Source organism: Solea senegalensis, unplaced genomic scaffold, assembly GCF_019176455.1.
Source record: "Solea senegalensis isolate Sse05_10M unplaced genomic scaffold, IFAPA_SoseM_1 scf7180000016521, whole genome shotgun sequence".
NCBI classification, from domain to species: Eukaryota; Metazoa; Chordata; class Actinopteri; order Pleuronectiformes; family Soleidae; genus Solea; species Solea senegalensis.
In genome coordinates this window covers 54,242-73,883 of record NW_025321843.1, presented here as the reverse complement: position 1 = coordinate 73,883, position 19,642 = coordinate 54,242, and the positions used below count along the sequence as shown (strand labels likewise).

At 43.1% G+C, this 19,642-nt stretch overlaps 1 protein-coding gene across 1 annotated transcript; it reads right to left on the bottom strand.

The window, feature by feature from the left end:
- Positions 1-22: 22 nt before the first annotated feature.
- Positions 23-12,110, bottom strand: LOC122763162 (ectonucleoside triphosphate diphosphohydrolase 6-like; the record flags this gene model as incomplete). Its single annotated transcript, XM_044018223.1, has 13 exons — positions 11,973-12,110; positions 11,008-11,250; positions 10,304-10,380; positions 6,993-7,136; positions 6,070-6,145; positions 4,436-4,471; positions 3,144-3,232; positions 2,851-2,930; positions 2,366-2,430; positions 1,249-1,350; positions 1,018-1,158; positions 256-312; positions 23-165 (listed from the first exon to the last, which is right to left on the bottom strand). Coding segments are annotated over exons 2-13 (1,230 nt in total), but the record flags the coding sequence as incomplete, so codon positions are not given.
- Positions 12,111-19,642: the final 7,532 nt, after the last annotated feature.

Genomic DNA, 19,642 nt, shown 5'->3' with positions numbered 1-19,642 from the left:
TTCTGGTGTATGTGGTGTGTGTGGTCCAGGTTCTGGTGTATGTGGTTCTTACCTTCAGTTGTTTGTGTGGAGGGAACCCGAGCTCCTGCAGCAGGACTGTGATGTAGACCAGGTCCAGACACAAGAACGGGTCCTGCTGTGGACTGACGGACTCAGCGCTGCACACTGCAGAGACAAGTCACATGATCAGCTTTGACGTTTGTATAATGTAACAGGTGCAGTTGTAGAATCAGACACCAGGTGGCAGCGACTCACCTGATTTAGCTGCATCGATGTAATCGCTCACTTTGATGACTCCACCTTTTTTTTCATCTGAACACACATAAGTCATCAGTTCATGTGATCACATGACCATGGTGAACGAACACACACACACACACACACACACTCTCTAACTTACACACCACACCCTAATTTATACTACACACACTCTAATTTACACACACACACACACACACACACACACACACACACACACACACACACACCCCTTCTATCGCTTCCACTTACACACACACACACACACACACACACACTCTAATTTACATACACACACACACACACACACACACACACTTCTAATTCTCTATCAACTCACACACACACACACACTCTAATTTACACACACACACACACACACCTACTTACACACACACACACTCTCTATCGCCTAATTTACACACACACACACACTCTAATTTACACACACACACACACACACACACACACACACACACACACACACACACACACACACACACACACACTCTCTTGGCTCTAATTTACACACACACTCACTCCCTAACTTACACACACACACACACACACACACACACACACACACACACACACACACACACACACACACACACACACACACACACACACACACACACACACACACACACACACACTCTCTATCGCCACTTATACACACTCACTCTCTAACTTACACACACACACACACACACTCTCTCTCTGTAACTCACTCCCTCCCCCTGACCTCTGACCCCTCACCGATCATGTGCAGGTCCACAGCGCGGTCGTAGTAGTAGGAGAAAGCGTAGAAGTCCATGTCCGCAGCCTCTGACGCCTTCATCACCTTCTTGTAAACGACCTTCTCCACTTTGTTGAGGCACGCCTCGTAAACCTGCTCCCCTGGAACACACACACACACACACAAGGTTCCTACTGTCCCACAGACACGTGACACAAGCGTGGTCAATCAGAGCGCGGTGTGGGCGTTACCTTCCTTTTGTCCTTTCACAGTGTAGACGACGTCAGCGTGTTCCCAACTGCCCGAGTACTCTGGAGCCAGGCAGGGGCTGACCAGCTCAGTGCTGCCCCCTACTGTGCGCACGCACGCACGCACGCACACACACACACACAGGTCACAGTTAGAAGCTGCTCTCTGATTGGTCCAGACAATATTTATTTGTATACAATTAAAAATGTCCTGCTGTAACTTTGTCGTTATGTCGCTGCTCTGTGTACAGTCCTTGTGATTTATCTCGCTGTGCCACCAGGGGGCGCTGATGCTTTACATCATTATGTTTTTGTAACATTTTTAATAACGTCAGTGACATAAGTTCAGGTGTTACATCAATAATCGTCCCCTTCTACAGAACAATGTGAGGGACAACAAACGCAGTCACACCGGTCACACTTTATTTATTTGGAATAATGACAGAATAATGTAACAAATATAAACAGTGTTAAAAGATTATATATGACATATAAACAGTTTCACAGTGACTAAAATATACATTTAAAGTCATTTACAGTGTTTACGTGGTGTGGATTATAATTTAACACATATAAGAATAGTACATATAAATATACTACGTTATAAACACTTTAAAATATACATTTTTTGATTGATTTCATTTAAATTCATTGTTCATTCATATAAATGTAATTTGATTCTATACTTTTTTAAATGTAAATAATATTAATATTACATTTACTTCACATGTGTTATATTAAGAAATATCAAATATACTTTACTCCATCAGTAAATGAGACTATTTTAATATAGAGTATATAAACATACTCTGTTCAGTGTAAGATAGGCGACAGAAGCTGTAAACTGACCTGTGTAAAGAAATGAAGCCGTTTATTTTGTTGTTTATGGACTCACACGGTGTGTGTGTGTGTGTGTGTGTGTGTGTGTGTTATAGCTGATGTTTCTTCCACAAACAGCTGCCACACAAGGAATTAATCTTACTGCTGCTGTTATTAAAAGATTAGATAATGGCTTATTTATCTGTGGAGGAGGGGAGGGTTAAAGCCAGATGAAAGCAAATTTAAAAAAAACACAAAAAAAACAAGAGTAAAAGTAAAAGAGGGAGGGGATTATACGTACATGGTGAACCGTCGACACCTCCTAAGATGGCAAATCGAGCTGACATCAGACCCAGACCCAGATAACTGCAGAACCAGAACCACCCACACACACACACACACACCAATAAACATGAAAAGTCATTGGTAGAGAATCCGTTTTAAATCATGTGTGTGTGGAGTTCCACAGGGATCAACACTAAAACCTTCACCGTTTCTCATCAATCTAAATCATCAATAATTGAAAAGTGACTGCATTTTTTTTTTTTTTTACACACATAATTTGGTTTCATTAATGACTATAATACGTTTTAACATCAAGAGTCAAGTAGAACAAAAGAGCTTCATGTGTCAGTTTAAATCTACGACGTCTTTATCTCACTGTGAGACACACTCACTCTCCACAGAGAAAATCAGTGATTTTAACATCTCACACACACACACACACACACACACAGGACTGACAGCATCTCATAAAATCTGAACTGTATCTGTGTGTGTGTGTACCTGTGAGTGTAGACGGTGTGTGTTCTGTTGAACATCTGGAAGGACCTGATGTAGTCGATCGGCGAGGTCTGGATGGTTTTCTGCTCAAAGGAACACACAAACACACACACGTCTCTGAGGGTGTTTATTTGGGATTAGTGTTGCATTTACAGATTACAGCTTCAAAGACAGAGCCATACGTGTAGTTTGACTCAGGAGTGAAAGAGAAAGAGAGACAGAGAGAGAGAGAAAGAGAGAGAGACCAAACTTCCTCCATCTTGCTTTACTAGCTCCACCCCCTCTGCACTCCTCACCTCATCCTGAGGGCTGAAGGTGATCTGAGTTGAGCCACCGCCCAAATCCAACATCCCCACTGTGGGCGAGTGAGCACTGTGAAGACCACCTGAGAGAGAGAGAGAGAGACAGAGAGGCAGACAGAGGCAGACAGACCGAGAGAGAGAGATGCAGTATAATCCAATAACAGGTAATCACTATTTCTTGTATCCACATTAATCTGGGTTTAACAAAACAACCACTCACACACACAAAGAGGCATAAAAGATATTAAATATTATTATTATAATTGGTTTTGTGTGTGTGTGTGTGTGTGTGTGTGTGTGTGGACCACACCTTCATTCAGGTCAGACTCACGTCAAAAACAGGTTTGAGCCACATGAACAAAAGACTCCGCTCAGTTTAAATCTATGACAGCTACGTCACATGATCACGTCTTTGTCTCACTGTGAGACAGACGTCTGTAAACAACTCACTCTCACACACCAAAGATTGATTTTAGCTGGCAGGGACAAGGGATGTATATCGTTAGGATTTTATCGATACCGACACTCCTTATTGGTACCAATACTTATCAATAACATGTAATTTTGTGTAAAAAAATAAAGACGTTACAAGATGTTAAAGGATTCAACCTTTTTTTTAATACCACATGGTGATACAGTATTAAAGCAATGTGGGCGGAGCTGTGGTAGCTGCTGCTTGGTTCATGCCGTCTACAGGATTAACGTAACATATAAAAACTTACCACGACTTAGCATCGCAAAAACGACAACGGGTGCCGCTGCCACGACACAGCAGTCTTTAGCGTTAGCCGGGCTGCTAACTTTGTTATAGCGATCAAACACGCCGCACTCCTTTAGCTTCATACTATGAGCGCGCTCCAAGTGTTTGGTGATGAAAAAATAAGTACCGGTCACAGTATCGTTTGTGCAGAATCTTAATGGTACCCTGGTACCAACCCAATTAGGAACCGGTACCAAAAAGTACCAGTCCTCGGTATACATGCCTAGCGGGGACACAGGAGCTGCTGGTCCTCTGCTGCCTCGTGTGGTCACTTTGTGTCACTGCGTTAAGTCTAAATTAAATATTTCAAATGCCAAATTCATAAAAATAAGACGTTTGAACTCAGTGATGGAGGCAGCAGTGGATCAATAACTCCTGTGTGTGTGAAGTTACAATCACTGGGGTTTGGTGTGGGAGAGTGAGTGGTTTACAAACTTCAGTCTAACAGTGAAATAAAGACGTGATCATGTGACGCACAGATCGCAGATCTCCTTCTGTCCGAGTACCAGTCCGTTTAAATTCTCACCTGTGAGGAAGTTGATGGTGATCCACGCAGAAATCCCTGAACACACACAAAAAAATCAAAACATCAGTCCACAGCACACGTGTAACCATGACGACCTGTGGCCGTGTCATAGACGTGAACGAGAACTGGGCTGCCAATGCTATCAAGAATGCTGTCATGGCAACAGTAGATACTTCAGAGCATGTGAATATAAAGTGCTTTAATAACAATGTTTTTACGTGGTGCTGTTCAACAGACCAACTGTTGGTGTTTAAAGAATGAAACCAAGTCTCTGGCATTGTTCAGCTTCTTTAATGTGTTTCTTTGCTCCATCATTTCCAGGTTTGACAAACACTGATGGTCAGTTGCCACGGTAACCCTCACTGATCGTGTGTTTATTGATTATCTATCGTTGTCGTCCTCGTCGAGTCTGAAGAGATTTAAACGACATCCACAGAAGCAGCAACGCACTCCTTCTTATTCGGGTCAAATCAAAGTCGACATGAGTGTCCGCGGCAGAGCGTTTGCTCTCAGTGGCGGGCATTAGTGCCTTTTAACCCACGACCTCTGACCTCTGTGAGCACAAGTGGACGATTACAGGGTTTGATAGAAAGTGTATCATAGGGAGCTTTACCATAACACGCTAAGACGCAGTTTTTCAAACAAAAACAAACAAGCTTGGCGCTAAACACCGGCACTTAGCACCCACTCAGAGAACCTGCATTTACAATAAGTCGCTGGGCGGCGTAATCTCTGCGGCGGATAAGCACCCGGGGACGAGAGCGCGCGCTAACGAGGCTGATGGAGTCCGTCAGACTCCTGAAAGACGCAGGACTGAGGCCATTAGTGAGGAAAAGTGGAGCGGGATAAGAAGTTAATTCAGCCGTCGCTAAAAAGACATTTCTGGCTCAACAAGAGGGGGGAGGGGGGGCGGGGTTTAATCGGCCCGTGTCCCTCCCTCTTTAAGATTAAGTGGAACATTATCCCACATGGACATAATTGCTTGTATGAACTAGTTTAAAAAGGATTGGATTATGTGCAGCAGGAGTCTCGTGTCCAAACACACACACACACACACACACACACACACACACACACACACACACACACACAGTCCCCTATGTGTTCACACACATTTTAATTCAAATGTAAACTCATAAAACATCTTCATCTTCTCAGGTTAAGTTAAATGTGGGGTGGGGGGGTGGACCAATCACAGAGCAGCAGCAGCAGCAGCAGCAGCAGCAGCAGCAGAAACAGCAAAACAGCAGCAGCAGAAACAGCAGCAGCAGCAGCAGAAACAGCAGCAGCAGAAACAGCAGCAGCAGCAGAAACAGCAGCAGCAGAAACAGCAGCAGCAGCAGAAACAGCAGCAGCAGCTCAAAGGCTAAATCAAAGGAGGGAGGGACGGCCGTCGTTTTCTATCTCATCTGACCATTAATCCGCCATATTGGCTTTTATGGCGTTTGGGAAATCAGAGGTTTGAGTCGGTGAAATCTCATCACGACGACGTTCGTCTGTCCTCAGCAGACGAACAGAGGACAGACGCACAGGTGACATCACTGGGCCGGGGGTCACATGTCCAACTTGTCCAACATGTCCAACGATTAAAACAAAACAAGATGTGAAGTGAAGACAAAAGACAGGGAGGTTACCTTCGTCAGTGCCGTCCATGATGGACACGCCGTCGTCTCTGGATACAAACGGTGACTGGTGAAAAAGCACCCTCACCTGGACACACAGAGGAACGCGGTGATGACTCAGCAAAATGATGTGAAAAGAAAAGAAACAGAAACCTGACCCTAAACTCAACCTAACCTTGAAACATATCTTCACCTTAAAATGTAGTCATTGACATTGTGGGGACTTGATTTTTGTCCCCACAAGGAAGACAAGTCCCCATAATGTGACCGTGTAAACAGTTTTAGTCTAAAATCACTGTTTGTTCTCGTAACTCTACTGGCAGCCATTTTGTTGTTGTCTCATACAAACACACTATAATAATCCTGACTCACACGCGATAGGCGACAGTGAGCTTGTATGTGTATCATGTGACCACGCCTCCGCCTCACCTGTCTGACCTGATGAACCTGTCTGCAGGTGTGGCACAGCCTCATTCTGTATGTTTAAAATGGACTTTGGTGTGGGAGAGTGAGTGTTTCCTGTCTCACACTGAGACAAAGACGTGGTTCGTCAGGCTCCTGGTTCACAGACATTAACGTCGTGTTAAAGTCGTTTATTTTGGATATTTTTTCTGATTTTATGATGAAAACTAATCTGTGTTTGAATCAGAACCAGAGTGTGATCATCAGAGCAAAGCTTCAGATTAAACCTCTAGTCCTGTTACTACTGATTAAAAGCTTTAACCACCACCATGATGAATGATGAAGAGGAGGAGTTAAAGGTGTCAGCTGATCACTGAACAATCAAAGACAAACCTGATGTGACCTTTATCAACTTTATTTACCTTATTTTTTTATCTATTTATTAATTTGAAAATAGAATAGTTTGGTGTTTTTATTTTTACTTGAGTGTGTGAGGACATGTCCCACAGTGTCTCTGTCCTGGTGCGTCTCACCTTGTCCAGTAGCTGCTTGGCCTTGTCTCCGGGAAGGAGGCGGAGCCCGGCCGTGGCCTTCAGGACCACCGGGGTCACATTCCAAACAGAGGGTGGGATGCTGGACCTGGCCACTTCCAGCAGCTCCTCAATCCCCGACGTGCACTGGTCACGTGACACGGGAGGTGGCGGGGCATAGAGATGGACACGGGGGAGGAGGAAGAGGAGACACTATTAGTGAGGCTGTGCTTCAGAGAGACAGAGACAAAGAGACAGTGAGACAAAGAGGCAGAGAGACAGTGAGACAAAGAGACAGAGGCATTTTTCTCATTTATTCGCTCCTTTATTTTGCAAATGTACACTTTATTTTGAGCTATTAACTTCTGTTTAACATATGTTTGTTTCAAAAATGACTTCACTTCGCAGCAAGTCGGGGAAAAGAGACGAACAAGCCTTGACCATGGAGGCTATTTCTGAGCTACTCGAGCAGCACAGGCAGTCGCTAGTCTACGACTTTAAAACGTCTTTCAACCAGCTGGAAAACAAATTTGACGAGGTTCGCTCCACAGTTGACGAGCATGGGCAGCGCCTTTCGTCGTTAGAGCTCGCTGCGGATGACCTGAGTCAACGTGTCGGTGAGCTGGAAAGTGTCTGGGCTAACCTACAGGAAAGCAACTCCAAGCAACTCCAAGCTAACGGCCAAGTCATCCACTTAGAGGGTCGCAGCAGAAGACAAAACATTTGCATCTTGGGTCTAGCGGAGTCTATTGAAGGCGGGAAACCTACAGCCTTTTTTTCTGATTTGCTGTGCAAGGTTTTTGGAAAGGAGATGCTCCCATCTCAGCCCGAGGTTGACAGGGCTTATCATTCGCTAACAGCAAAACCAGCCCCCGGTCAGAGACCGTGTCCTGTCATTCTCTGTCTGCGCCGCTATCAGATGAAGGACCTTCTGATCCGCGATGCCCGCCGTAGAGGGAAGCTGGAGTACCGCGGCCAGCAAATCCAAGTTGTCGAAGACTACAGCCCTGGCGTTCAAAGCCAGCGTGCCGATTCACTGCTTCTGTCCTTACCAACTCACAGCTCTCACAACCCTTTAACCTCTATCGGGGAACCCGACAAGGGTGTCCTCTAAGCCCCCTGTTATTTGACCTGGCCATAGAGCCGTTGGCGATGGCAATCCGCAGTTGTGAGAATATCTCTGGTATATGGAGGAATGGAGTGGAACATAAAGTGACCCTATATGCAGACGACTTGTTAAGTTTTATCTCACGTCCAGATATCTCTCTGCCTGCCATGTTATCCCTACTGAATGATTTTAGACAGTTTTCAGGATACAAATCTGAACTTTTCCCTGTCAGTGAGGAGACACCGGCATCAGACTACTCCAACCTCCCTTTTAGGATTGTGGAAAACAAATTCACTTACTTAGGTATTACAGTTACGAAGAAGCAGACGTGTCTTTTCAAAGAAAATTTTCTTACCATGCTAAATCACACGAGACGGTGCCTGACCCAGTGGTCGCCCCTTTCTATGTCTTTGGTTGGCCGAATTAATTCTATCAAAATGAATATTCTCCCTAAATTTTTGTATGCTTTCCAATCAGTATAGTACCAGTACAACCCTTCATTCCTAAATCATTTTTTGATACATTAGATTCTGTTATAAAATCCTATATATGGAAAGGGAAGTGCCCTAGGTTAAATAAGGTCCATCTCCAAAGACCCAAAGGAGAGGGGGGTATGGCGCTACCTAATTTTCGTTTTTACTATTGGGCAGCCAACATTCACTGTCTTACGTTTTGGTCTTTTTTTCACAATCGATCTGAATGGCCTTCATGGGTGGCAATGGAGTTGGGTTCTGCTAAAAGCTGTTCGGTTCCAGCACTTCTTGGATCTAAACTTCCTCTCCCACCAAGTAAACCCATAGATAATACAGTTGTCTGGCACACGATGAGGGTGTGGGCTCAGTTCAGGAGACACTCCTTCAATTTCTGCCAATCACTTTTTTCAACCTTCCTTATTGGATGCAACATTCCAGGAATGGCGGAGACTGGGTATTGAGCGTTTCAGGGATCTTTTCATAGATAATAATTTTGTATCATTTGAGCAACTAACTGAGAAGTTTAATCTTCCAAAGTCTCACTTTTTCAGGTATCTACAAATAACTTTCAGATACCAAGCTTCCCTCAGACACCTGATGTGAACATTGCTGATGCACTTCTCAATTTACAGCCATCACACAGGGGTTTGAAAGTTGTACACAGGACCCATATATCCAAAGGCAAATGATCTCGTTTTCACCCAGATGTGGATCCCTGGTGCAACAAATGTAAGAGGGCGGAGGCTTCACTCATCCACATGTTTTGGACATGTCCTAGCCTTGAGAAATACTGGAGGGAAGTTTTCCAAACCTTGTCCTTGATTGTCAATTTGAACATAGAACCCAACCCTTTGGTCGGTCTTTTCCAAACTGCGAGTGAGGTCGATGTGCGCCTGACCCCAGCTAAACGGCGAGCTCTGTCTTTCGCCTCTCTCCTGGCCAGGCGTGCAATATTGCTGCGATGGAGAGATGCTGTCCCGCCCACCCACGCTCAGTGGTTGAGAGATGTTATGTCTTGTCTAAATCTCGAAAAAATACATTACTCGATCCGTGACTCCAAAGAAAAGTTTCAGAAAGTGTGGGGACCCTTTCTGGAATACTTTCACAATTTAAAAACTACATAGGGACCGGATCCCTCACACTTTGCTTTTTGTTTCTATGTCACCAATACCAAGTGTACAAATTGGCCTGATGCCTGCTTTTGACCCATCTGTGGGTTCATAATTTTTATATATATATATATATATATATATATATATATATATATATATATATATATATATATATATATATATATATATATATATATATATATATATATATGTATGTTTATGTATATATTCTCTTTTCTATCTTGTTTTACTTTATTTCACTTTTTCAGAGTAAAACCCGACTTCCAGCTGTTACTTGTACCACTCCAGGAATTAAGCACAGTTGGTGTTTATCCTGTTTATTCATTTGTGAATGTGTCTGGCGAGGTAATGATGTGTTTTGAGGGGTGGGGTTAGGGTTAGATAAGGTTTCTTGTTTTGTGATTTTGTAATGTGTAAAAAAGAGACGCAGAGACACAGTGAGACAAAGAGACAGAGAGAATAAGAGGCAGTGACACAGTGAGACAAAGAGGCAGAGACACAGAGAGACAAAGAGACAGAGACACAGTGAGACAAAGAGGCAGAGACACAGTGAGACAAAGAGGCAGAGACACAGTGAGACAATGAGACAATGAGACATACCTTCTCTGGATCATCAGCATATGCAGACAGTCCAGGTTTGATGGCCTTGAATGTCTCATGAGACAGTTTGGGAGTTTCTATGGAGACAGACACACAGACACACAGACACACAGACACGCACGCACATTAAAGGAGCTAACATTAGCCCTGTTAGCTCAGCAACTAACAAAGGAGCCAGCACTCAGCCTGTGATTTAGCTTAGCCAAAGACATTTTGGCTTCTCTGCTCCTCCCACTTCTGCTAATTAATGTTTGGGTGAACAGGGATAATTTAAATATGTGGACTGACTCTTTAATCTGAGAAATCCCTTCAGATTAAAAAGCTCCCGTCTTCAACTGTCTCCTACGTCTTCAACTGTCTCCTAGCGTCTTCAACTGTCTCCTAGCTTCTTCAACTGTCTACTAGCATCTTCAACTGTCTCCTATGTCTTCAACTGTCTCCTAGCATCTTCAACTGTCTCCTCCGTCAACTGTCACCTACGCCTTCAACGATCTTCCAATATCTCGTACTGTATTCTTCTTCTGACTTCTTCTGTGTTCTACTGTCCTTGTGTCCTCTGTACCAGTGTCTCCTACGCCTTCAACTGTCTCCTACGTCTTCAACAATCTTCCAGTGTCTCCTACTGTCTTCAACTGTCTCCTGTCTTCTACTGTATTCTTCTTCTGACATCTTCTGTGTTCTACTGTCCTCCGTGTGCTCTGTACCTCTGTCATCAACCTGGAACTTGAAGATGTGGATTCTTGTCCCAGTGCTCCCGGCGTCAAACATGACGCCATACTGGAAGCTCCACCCAGCATCAGAGACGTGAGGACGTAGACGGGGGATGGCCAGCTTTGACAGGCCGTAGTGACGATTGACGTACATGAGGTAGACGAGGACACAACTCACTACGAGGAAGACCACAGCCAGCTTTGGTTTCTTCATCACAACTCATCATGTGTGGAAGCCTGAGGATACAGGAGACAAGAGTCTGAGGACACAGGAGACAAGAGTCTGAGGACACAGGAAGCAAGAGTCAGAGGACACAGCAGACAAGAGTCAGAGGACACAGGAGACAAGAGTCTGAGAACACAGGTAGCAAGAGTCTGAAGACACAGGAGGCAAGAGTCTGAAGACACAGGAGGCAAGAGTCTGAGGACATACAGGAGGCAAGAGTCTGAGGACACAGGAGACAAGAGTCTGAGGACACAGGAGGCAAGAGTCTGAGGACACAGGAGACAAGAGTCTGAGGACACAGGAGGCAAGAGTCTGAGGACACAGGAGACAAGAGTCTGAGGACACAAAAGAACTGTTCTCGGGCCGAGGACAGAGGACTGACTCTAAAAGACATAGGAGATGGTGCTCAGCCTGAGGACCGAGGAGACAGCACACTGTGCTCATTGTTAAATTGATGAATATTTGAATGGGGTTTGGTGTAGAGTCTGTTACTGCTAACACACGGACCAGGACATTTTAAATGACAACTTAAACTCATGTCAAATGTCACTGAAGACATAACACACCGGAAACTCACTTTAAACGACATAATACGATGTATTATTATTATTATATTAGTGGTATGAGTTAGCATAACAGTTAGCATAACAGGTGAGAAACACCGGAGAACCCTGAGGTTAGCCGGTTAGCATGAAGACGCTAATCTACTGTGCGTGCGCGTGTGTTGACGTACCGTGTAAAAACCGTCGGTGACTCCGTTAATTTAAAACTTTCTTCACGTCCAGACTGACAACAGCTGAACTGTAAACACACGCCGCGCGCTGATGGCGTCACAGCGTCCGCCTCAGGTTCCGGTCGACGTGGCCGGACTTCTATTAACATCTGCGCATGTGCAGAATCACAGTCCCAGCTCTCATTTCCACGCCCACAAATGCCTGGAATTAGTGTACTGTAGTTTCGTCTGAGTAACTTTCTGTGTTTACATACTGTGTGTGTGCGCGTGCGTGTGAGAACAAAGTATTGCATTCAACAGTCAAATAATAATTATTTAAAGTATTTATATGATATGTAAATACATAAATAAGTATATTATTGTATAAGTATTATTATTACATAGTTCAGTGTTTTGGACTTTGGTGTGGGAGTGTGTCCTCCTCCTCCTCCTCCACCTCATCATCATCACTCTGCTCCTCCTCCACCTCATCATCAGTCTGCTCCTCCTCAACATCATCATCATCTCTGCTCCTCCTCCCTCTTTATCGTCAGTCTGCTCCTCCTCTCCTCCACCACCTCCTCCTCTTCATCATCACTCTGTTCCATATATGTAATTTAATCTTTAAGCCTCTAATAGCTTTTTATCAGTTAATGGTTCAGTAATCTTTGTGCTGCTCTTTATTTTCATCAGAACAAAAGCAGAGTGAATCCTAATCTAGTGCAGATTTACACACACACACTCACATCCACACACACACACACACACACACACACACACCAGTCAATTGTGTTCTGTCACCACAACTTCCCGTGTGACACAAATTTAAATCCTAAATTCTGTCTCTTTACAGTTGTCTTCTGAAGCTTTGACTCAGTTCATGCAGGACACAGAGGACAAGATTTACAGTTGGCTTTGTCTCTTTACAGTTGTCTTGTCTCTTTACAGTTAGTTTTCTCACTTTACAGTTGCCTTTTGTCTCTTTGTGGTTGTCTTTTATCTCTTTACAGTAGGCTTTATCTCTTTACAGTTGTCTTTCGTGTCTTTACAGTTATGTTTTGTATCTTTACAGTTGTCTTTTGTCTCTTTACAGTTGACTTTTGTCTCTTTACAGTTGTCTTTTGTCTCTTTGTAGTTATTTTTGTCTCTTTACAGTTGTCTTTTGTCTCCAGGTCTGTCCATGGGGGCGGAGCTCCTCCTGCTGTATCTGGGTCATGTGATCCATCAGCAGGATTATTAGGGAATCATTTGAAGGATTTGTGAGGATATAATTCAGCATGTTAGGATCATAATTGATAGAAGATTCCACTTTCATCTTCAGCCTGGATTAGACATCTGGACTGAGCTGCCTTATTAGACTGCATCTTATTTATGTCTTATCATCTCTGAATCTCATCAGCTGTGCAATAATCTGCTGCACACACACACGCACACACACAGCTGGAGGAGCAGGAAAGACATAACAATGATCTTGTGTTGTGACCATGAGTTTGCTTTGCGGCTGCTTTGAAACATCAAAAATGATAGTTGAGGTTTGATGAAGTGTCAGTGCCCCCTACTGCTGAGAATTTCACTTAACAAAAGACTCAGTGAATAAAATCTACGTCAGTTTAAGTCTATGATATCTTAAGAACATATTCACGTCTTTATCTCAGTGTGAGACAGAAGTTTGTAAACCACTCACTCTCCCTCACCAAACCCCAGAGAGAAAATCAGTGATTTTAGATCGTGGGGACACAGGAGCTGCTGGTCTACTGCTGCCTCGTGTGGTTGTGTCACTGAGTTAAGTCTAAATTAAATATTTTAATTCATTAAAATAAGACATTTGAACTCAACAGAGGATCAACAACTCCTGTGTGTGTGATGTTAAAATCACTGACTTTCTCTCTGAGGTTTGGTGTGGGAGAGTGAGTGTTTTACAAACTTCTGTCTCACAGTGAGATAAAGACGTGATCATGTTCTTCAGATGACGTAGACAGTCAGCATCATGTGTCTTCTCTTTATGTCAATAAATCCACGGTGTTTGTGTAAACATGATCTAACAGGAAACCTTGAGTAAATTGTTTTTTCATGCTGTTGTTGCTGAGTAATTGGGATCATGATGACATTTTTAAAACCATCAGCCTCTAAAAACCAATAAAGGAGAGTGAAGGCAGCGTCCAATCCGCCGCTGTTCTATTTCTGGAGGAAAAAAAAGAAAAAGAAATGATGATTAATGTTATTGGATTATTTACATGTCCCTCAACATGATTGAGCTGCAGCAATGAAATTAAAATGTGTGTTGAATGGGATTTTCCAGGAAAGTCCTGTAAAAACCACGACAGTAATAAGGAATGACTAATTCTCCCAAAGTCGATTAAACACCATCTCGACCCGCGGCGCAGCAGAGGACAAATAAGATCGGGATTAGACGAGCGCGGCCACGCTAAGAGGCAGATTAAATGTTTTGGTCTATTATTTTCATTATTGTTCTGTCAAGGATTAACTCTGATGGTGAGTCCACAGAACCAGCCACTAACCTGCTCTAAGTTAACCAGTCACTCACCCCACTACCCTGCTCTAAGTTAACCAGTCACTAACCACACTAACCTGTTCTAAGTTAACCAGCCACTCACCCCACTACCCTGCTCGCAGTTAACCAGCCACTCACCACACTAACCTGCTCTAAGTTAACCAGTCACTAACCTGCTCTCAGTTAACCAGCCGTCACACTTGCTGGTTTAAGTTAACCAGTCACTAACCACACTAACCTGGTTTAAGTTAACCAGATCACAACATCTAACAGAGTCACTGCCCCCTCTCAGTCTTAATGCTAAGCTAAGTTAAAAACGTCCACCTGCTGCTAGTCTTTGGGCTAAGCTAAAAACCTTCACTAGCCACCGTGGCTAGCCCAAGCTAAGCTATAATTACAGGGACATCCTCTTGTCCTTTTGTCCTCCTGTGATGAGTTCATTTTTCCGTCAGATTAGCCGTCAAAAGTCCAAACGCATCAAATAAAGAAAATCGCATTAAATTATCCCATTAAAGTTATTATGTTTGCTTCTCTCAGACATTATATAATGAAACTAAGTGGTTTTAGTGGCTCCTCCCCCTCAGGTTTAAGTGGCTCCTCCCCCTCAGCCCTGGTTTACACACTGATACTGAATGAAAATTGGATTGTTATAATGCGGCAGCTGCATCAGCAGGAAATGAAGTTTTCACACTGTCCTCTCTGAGGAAAAAAGAAAATGTGTCCTCAGCTGCCACATCATCCAGAAGCAGAACCTGGACTCATCTGGATCAAGGATCAAGTCTTAAACTGTTGAAAAAACAAAGATTAGAAACAGCTTCATGTTAATAAAATGATATTTAACACTAAAAACTTTGTGCTAAGCTAGGCTAATGGTTCCTACCTGCTTCTACTCTGAACTGAGCAAAACAGGCGTCTTTCAGCTGCTGTCTTTGTCCCAAAATGTATTCCACTCCACTGCCTTTTGTCTTTATGCACGCACACACGCACGCTACACACACACGCACACGCACGCGCACACGCACGCGCACACACACGCGACACACACGCACACACACGCATGCACACGCACGCACACACACACACGCGACACACACGCTACAAGCATTAATGCATCGCACACACACGCCAAGACACACGCGCACATTACCGCACGCACACGCACGCACACGCACGCATTACACACACGCACACGCACGCACGCACACACACGCACGCCACACGCATTACACACACACACACGCATTACACACGCATGCACGCACACACACACGCATTACACACACGCTAAGCACACACGCGTACACACGCACACACACGACACACACACGCACGCACACACACACACGCACACACACACACACACACACAGTACACAGGCACACACACACGCAAACGCACACACACACACAGCTGTTTCATTAAGTTGAAGAATCAAACATGAGTTTCACTTAAATGAATGAATGAATGAACACATGTTGACAGTTCACTCTCATCATGTTGTGTGTGTGTGTTACATACTGTTAGATTACATATGGTTAAATGACATATTTACAGATTACATATTGTCAGATTATTGTCATATTTCAGCTTTGTGAGCTTTAAAACCAGAACAGTGAAAAAGTTAAAGCTTCAATCTGCTGCAGGATTGAAAAGTGTCTGCAAAGCTGATTCACACAAACATAATCAAATCAAAGCTAAACGTCCACGTCCGTGTCTATCAGACAGAGGTCAGAGGTCAGGAGGAGGCACAGGGAGCGAGAGTCAGCGAGAGAGACGAGATACGGACAGAGACAACACATGTTTAACAGACAAGGAAAGATAAAGACAGACATGAACTAACATGAGACGGAGACAAACATAAGAGGGAAAGACACAGAAACAGAGACAAAAAGTCAAAAACATCAAAAGACAAGAGAAAAAATCCAAAACAACACAAACATGAAAGATAAAGAAAAATAGGGACAACACATGAGAAAGAGAATGAAAATAGACACAAGACAAAACAACTGTCCAACAAAGACAAAACAACTGTCCAACAAAGACAAAATAACTGTCCAACAAAGACAAAAAACAAAGAACAAAATAACTGTCCAACAAAACAAAGACAAAATAACTGTCAACAACAAAAAACAACAAAGTCCAACAAAAAAACTGTCCAACAAAGACAAAACAACTGTCCAACAAAAGACAAAACAACTGTCCAACAAACAAATAACTGTCCAACAAAAGACCAAGTAACTGTCAACAAAGACAAAACAACTGTCCAACAAAGACCAAATAACTGTCAACAAAGACAAAACAACTGTCAACAAAGACAAAACAACTGTCCAACAAAGACAAAACCCAACAATGTCCAACAAAGACAAAACAACTCCAAAAACAAACTGTCCAACAAAGACAAAACAACTGTCCAACAAAGACAAAACAACTGTCCAACAAAACACAAAAACTGTCCAAAATACCAAATAACTGTCAAAAATACCAAATAACTGTCCAAAAGACAAAAGACAACAAAAACAAAACAACTGTCCAACAAAGACAAAATAACTGTCAACAAAGACAACAACTGTCCAACAAAGACAAAATAACTGTCCAACAACAAAGACAAAACAACTGTCCAACAAAGACAAATAACTGTCCAACAAAGATAAAACAACTGTCCAACAAAGACAAAATAACTGTCCAACAAAGACAAAATAACTGTCAACAAAGAGAAAAAGACCAAATAACTGTCCAACAAAGACAAAAGACAAAATAACTGTCCAAAATAACTGTCAACAACAACTGTCCAACAAAGACAAAAAATAACTGTCCAACAAAGAGAAAAAGACCAAATAACTGTCCAACAAAGACACAAAGACAAAATAACTGTCCAACAAAGAGTGTAATGAGTCAAAGGTTAAGTTGAAACTTAATTTCCTGATCATTTTATAGTTTTTCTTTTTTCCATGATCACATGATTACACTCAAATCACTTAATGCACATGATTGAGGCCACGCACACACGCACACACGCACACACACGCACACACACACATACACACACACTCACTCCTTCAGCCAAATGACTGTTGATATTTGCTTTTAATTTAAGCAAAAATCCACGACAAGACTCATTAACATGCGGCGGGATTAACGAGGTTATCCGCCTCTTAATGCCTTTCATGCACATAATCCCTGCTAACTTGGATTGGAGGCTACAATGAGATCAGAGCAGAATATGACGACCATGATGAAATGAAGAGGACGGACGTTTGTTTTTCTCGTTCAGTCGCAATTTGCTTAATTTGACTGTTAGTGAACGTGTGACAGTCCCTGAACACAATCGCAGACAATGAGTCGCAGTTAGGCTCCGCCCACTTAGAACAAACAAAAATCATCACACAAGTTTTTAAGTTCGGAAATGTTAAAGACGCACAGGAAACAAGGTCATGTGATGAGTTCAGTCAGTTCTGGCCATGTCCCCTCTCTCCCATGTTCATGACCTTTGACCCCATGATCAATGTTTTTTCAGTTTTTAGCTTGTTAGCCTCTGATGCTAATGGTGGTGATTGTGTTGCGTAGAAAACCACGTCAACCACTAGAGCAGGGGTGTCAAACATACGGCCCGGGGGCCAGAACCGGCCCGCCAGAGGGTCCAATCCGGCCCACAGGATGAATTTGTTAAAATTTCACACTAATCTAAACGTAATGTCAAATGCTCCAGATACCCGTGACTAAATGTTTGTGCCTTTATAGATCCAGTGTGATGTGTAAATAGTAAATTTAGGCATGATATTGTTGAAATTGCACTTATATTTCTCAAGAAATTTCATGTTTTGTAAAATTATCCTTCAGTAAATATAAAACAAAGGAGAAAAAACAAAGGGGTTCTTGTTGTTCATAGGTTATTATGCTATTATTTTACTATTTTTACTGGTCCGGCCCCCTTGAGATCAAATTGTGCTGTATGTGGCCCCCGAACAAAAATGAGTTTGACACCCCTGCACTAGAGGGACGAAATATAAAACAGTGAAAGTACAAATACATATGATTGTGAGCAGGAAATGACTTTGGTAGAAGTTGAAGTCACTTTTTAGAGTAAAAGACATTTACTGAAAATCAAAAAACATTCTCCACGGTGGTTCAGTGGTACGGCCGGTTGTCTTTCAACTGGAAGGTTGTGGGTTCAATTCCTGGCTCTGCTCGTCTACATATGTGTCCTTGAGCAAAGACTGAATGGGTGAAAACTGTAGTTTAAAGCTCATCATATAAATACAGACCATAATACCAACTCTTCTTCTTCTGATTTGATTTGGTAGTAAACGTGAATATAAAACATCTATAAATGATAATCCAACTTCTGCTTTGTTTTCTTTGTTTGTAGACGAGCAGATTTTCTCCTGAAGCAGCGATCGAGAAAATCTTCATCACCCCCCCCCACACACACACACACACGCTACACACACATCATCAATATCACATTATCATCATCAACATTATCATTCATATCATACACACACACTCACAATACACAATACACACACACACACACACACACACGCATACGCACGCATTACATACACGCACACCACCACACAGCACGCACGCCATTACAGACACACACACACACACACACACTCACTCGCGATTACACCCATCCATTACCAGCTATCGCACAGAAGCATACATGGCAATGTTGCACACACATTATTGGCTGGCTGCCACGCCACACACACACACACACTGCGTTACACACGCATACACATGCGCACACGCATACACACACACACGCATACATACACACACACACACACACACACGCACGCACACACGCACACACACACTTGTTTCATGTGTTAAATGAAACAAGCGTGCCGTAAGCGAGTGTGAGCTCTCACTTACTCACGCTTGGTGCTGCAGGATTTGTCAGCACCTTCAGATTAGGATTACAGACGCACACTCCAGGAAACACAAGTGGACTTTGCTCCGACATAGTGTCTGTCAGTCTGTCGGGGTGTCAGGGTCAGAGGTCGAACGGATCAGTTTAGGAAAGTGTTGTCATCTGCCACGAGAAACTGTGACTGTGATGAGAAAGTTTAACAGTGTCGAGGTTCACAGCACTCTGACCCCGCCCACTCTGACCCCGCCCACCACCACCTGCAGGAAATCATTCCTTAAATACACAAATTCAAGAAAC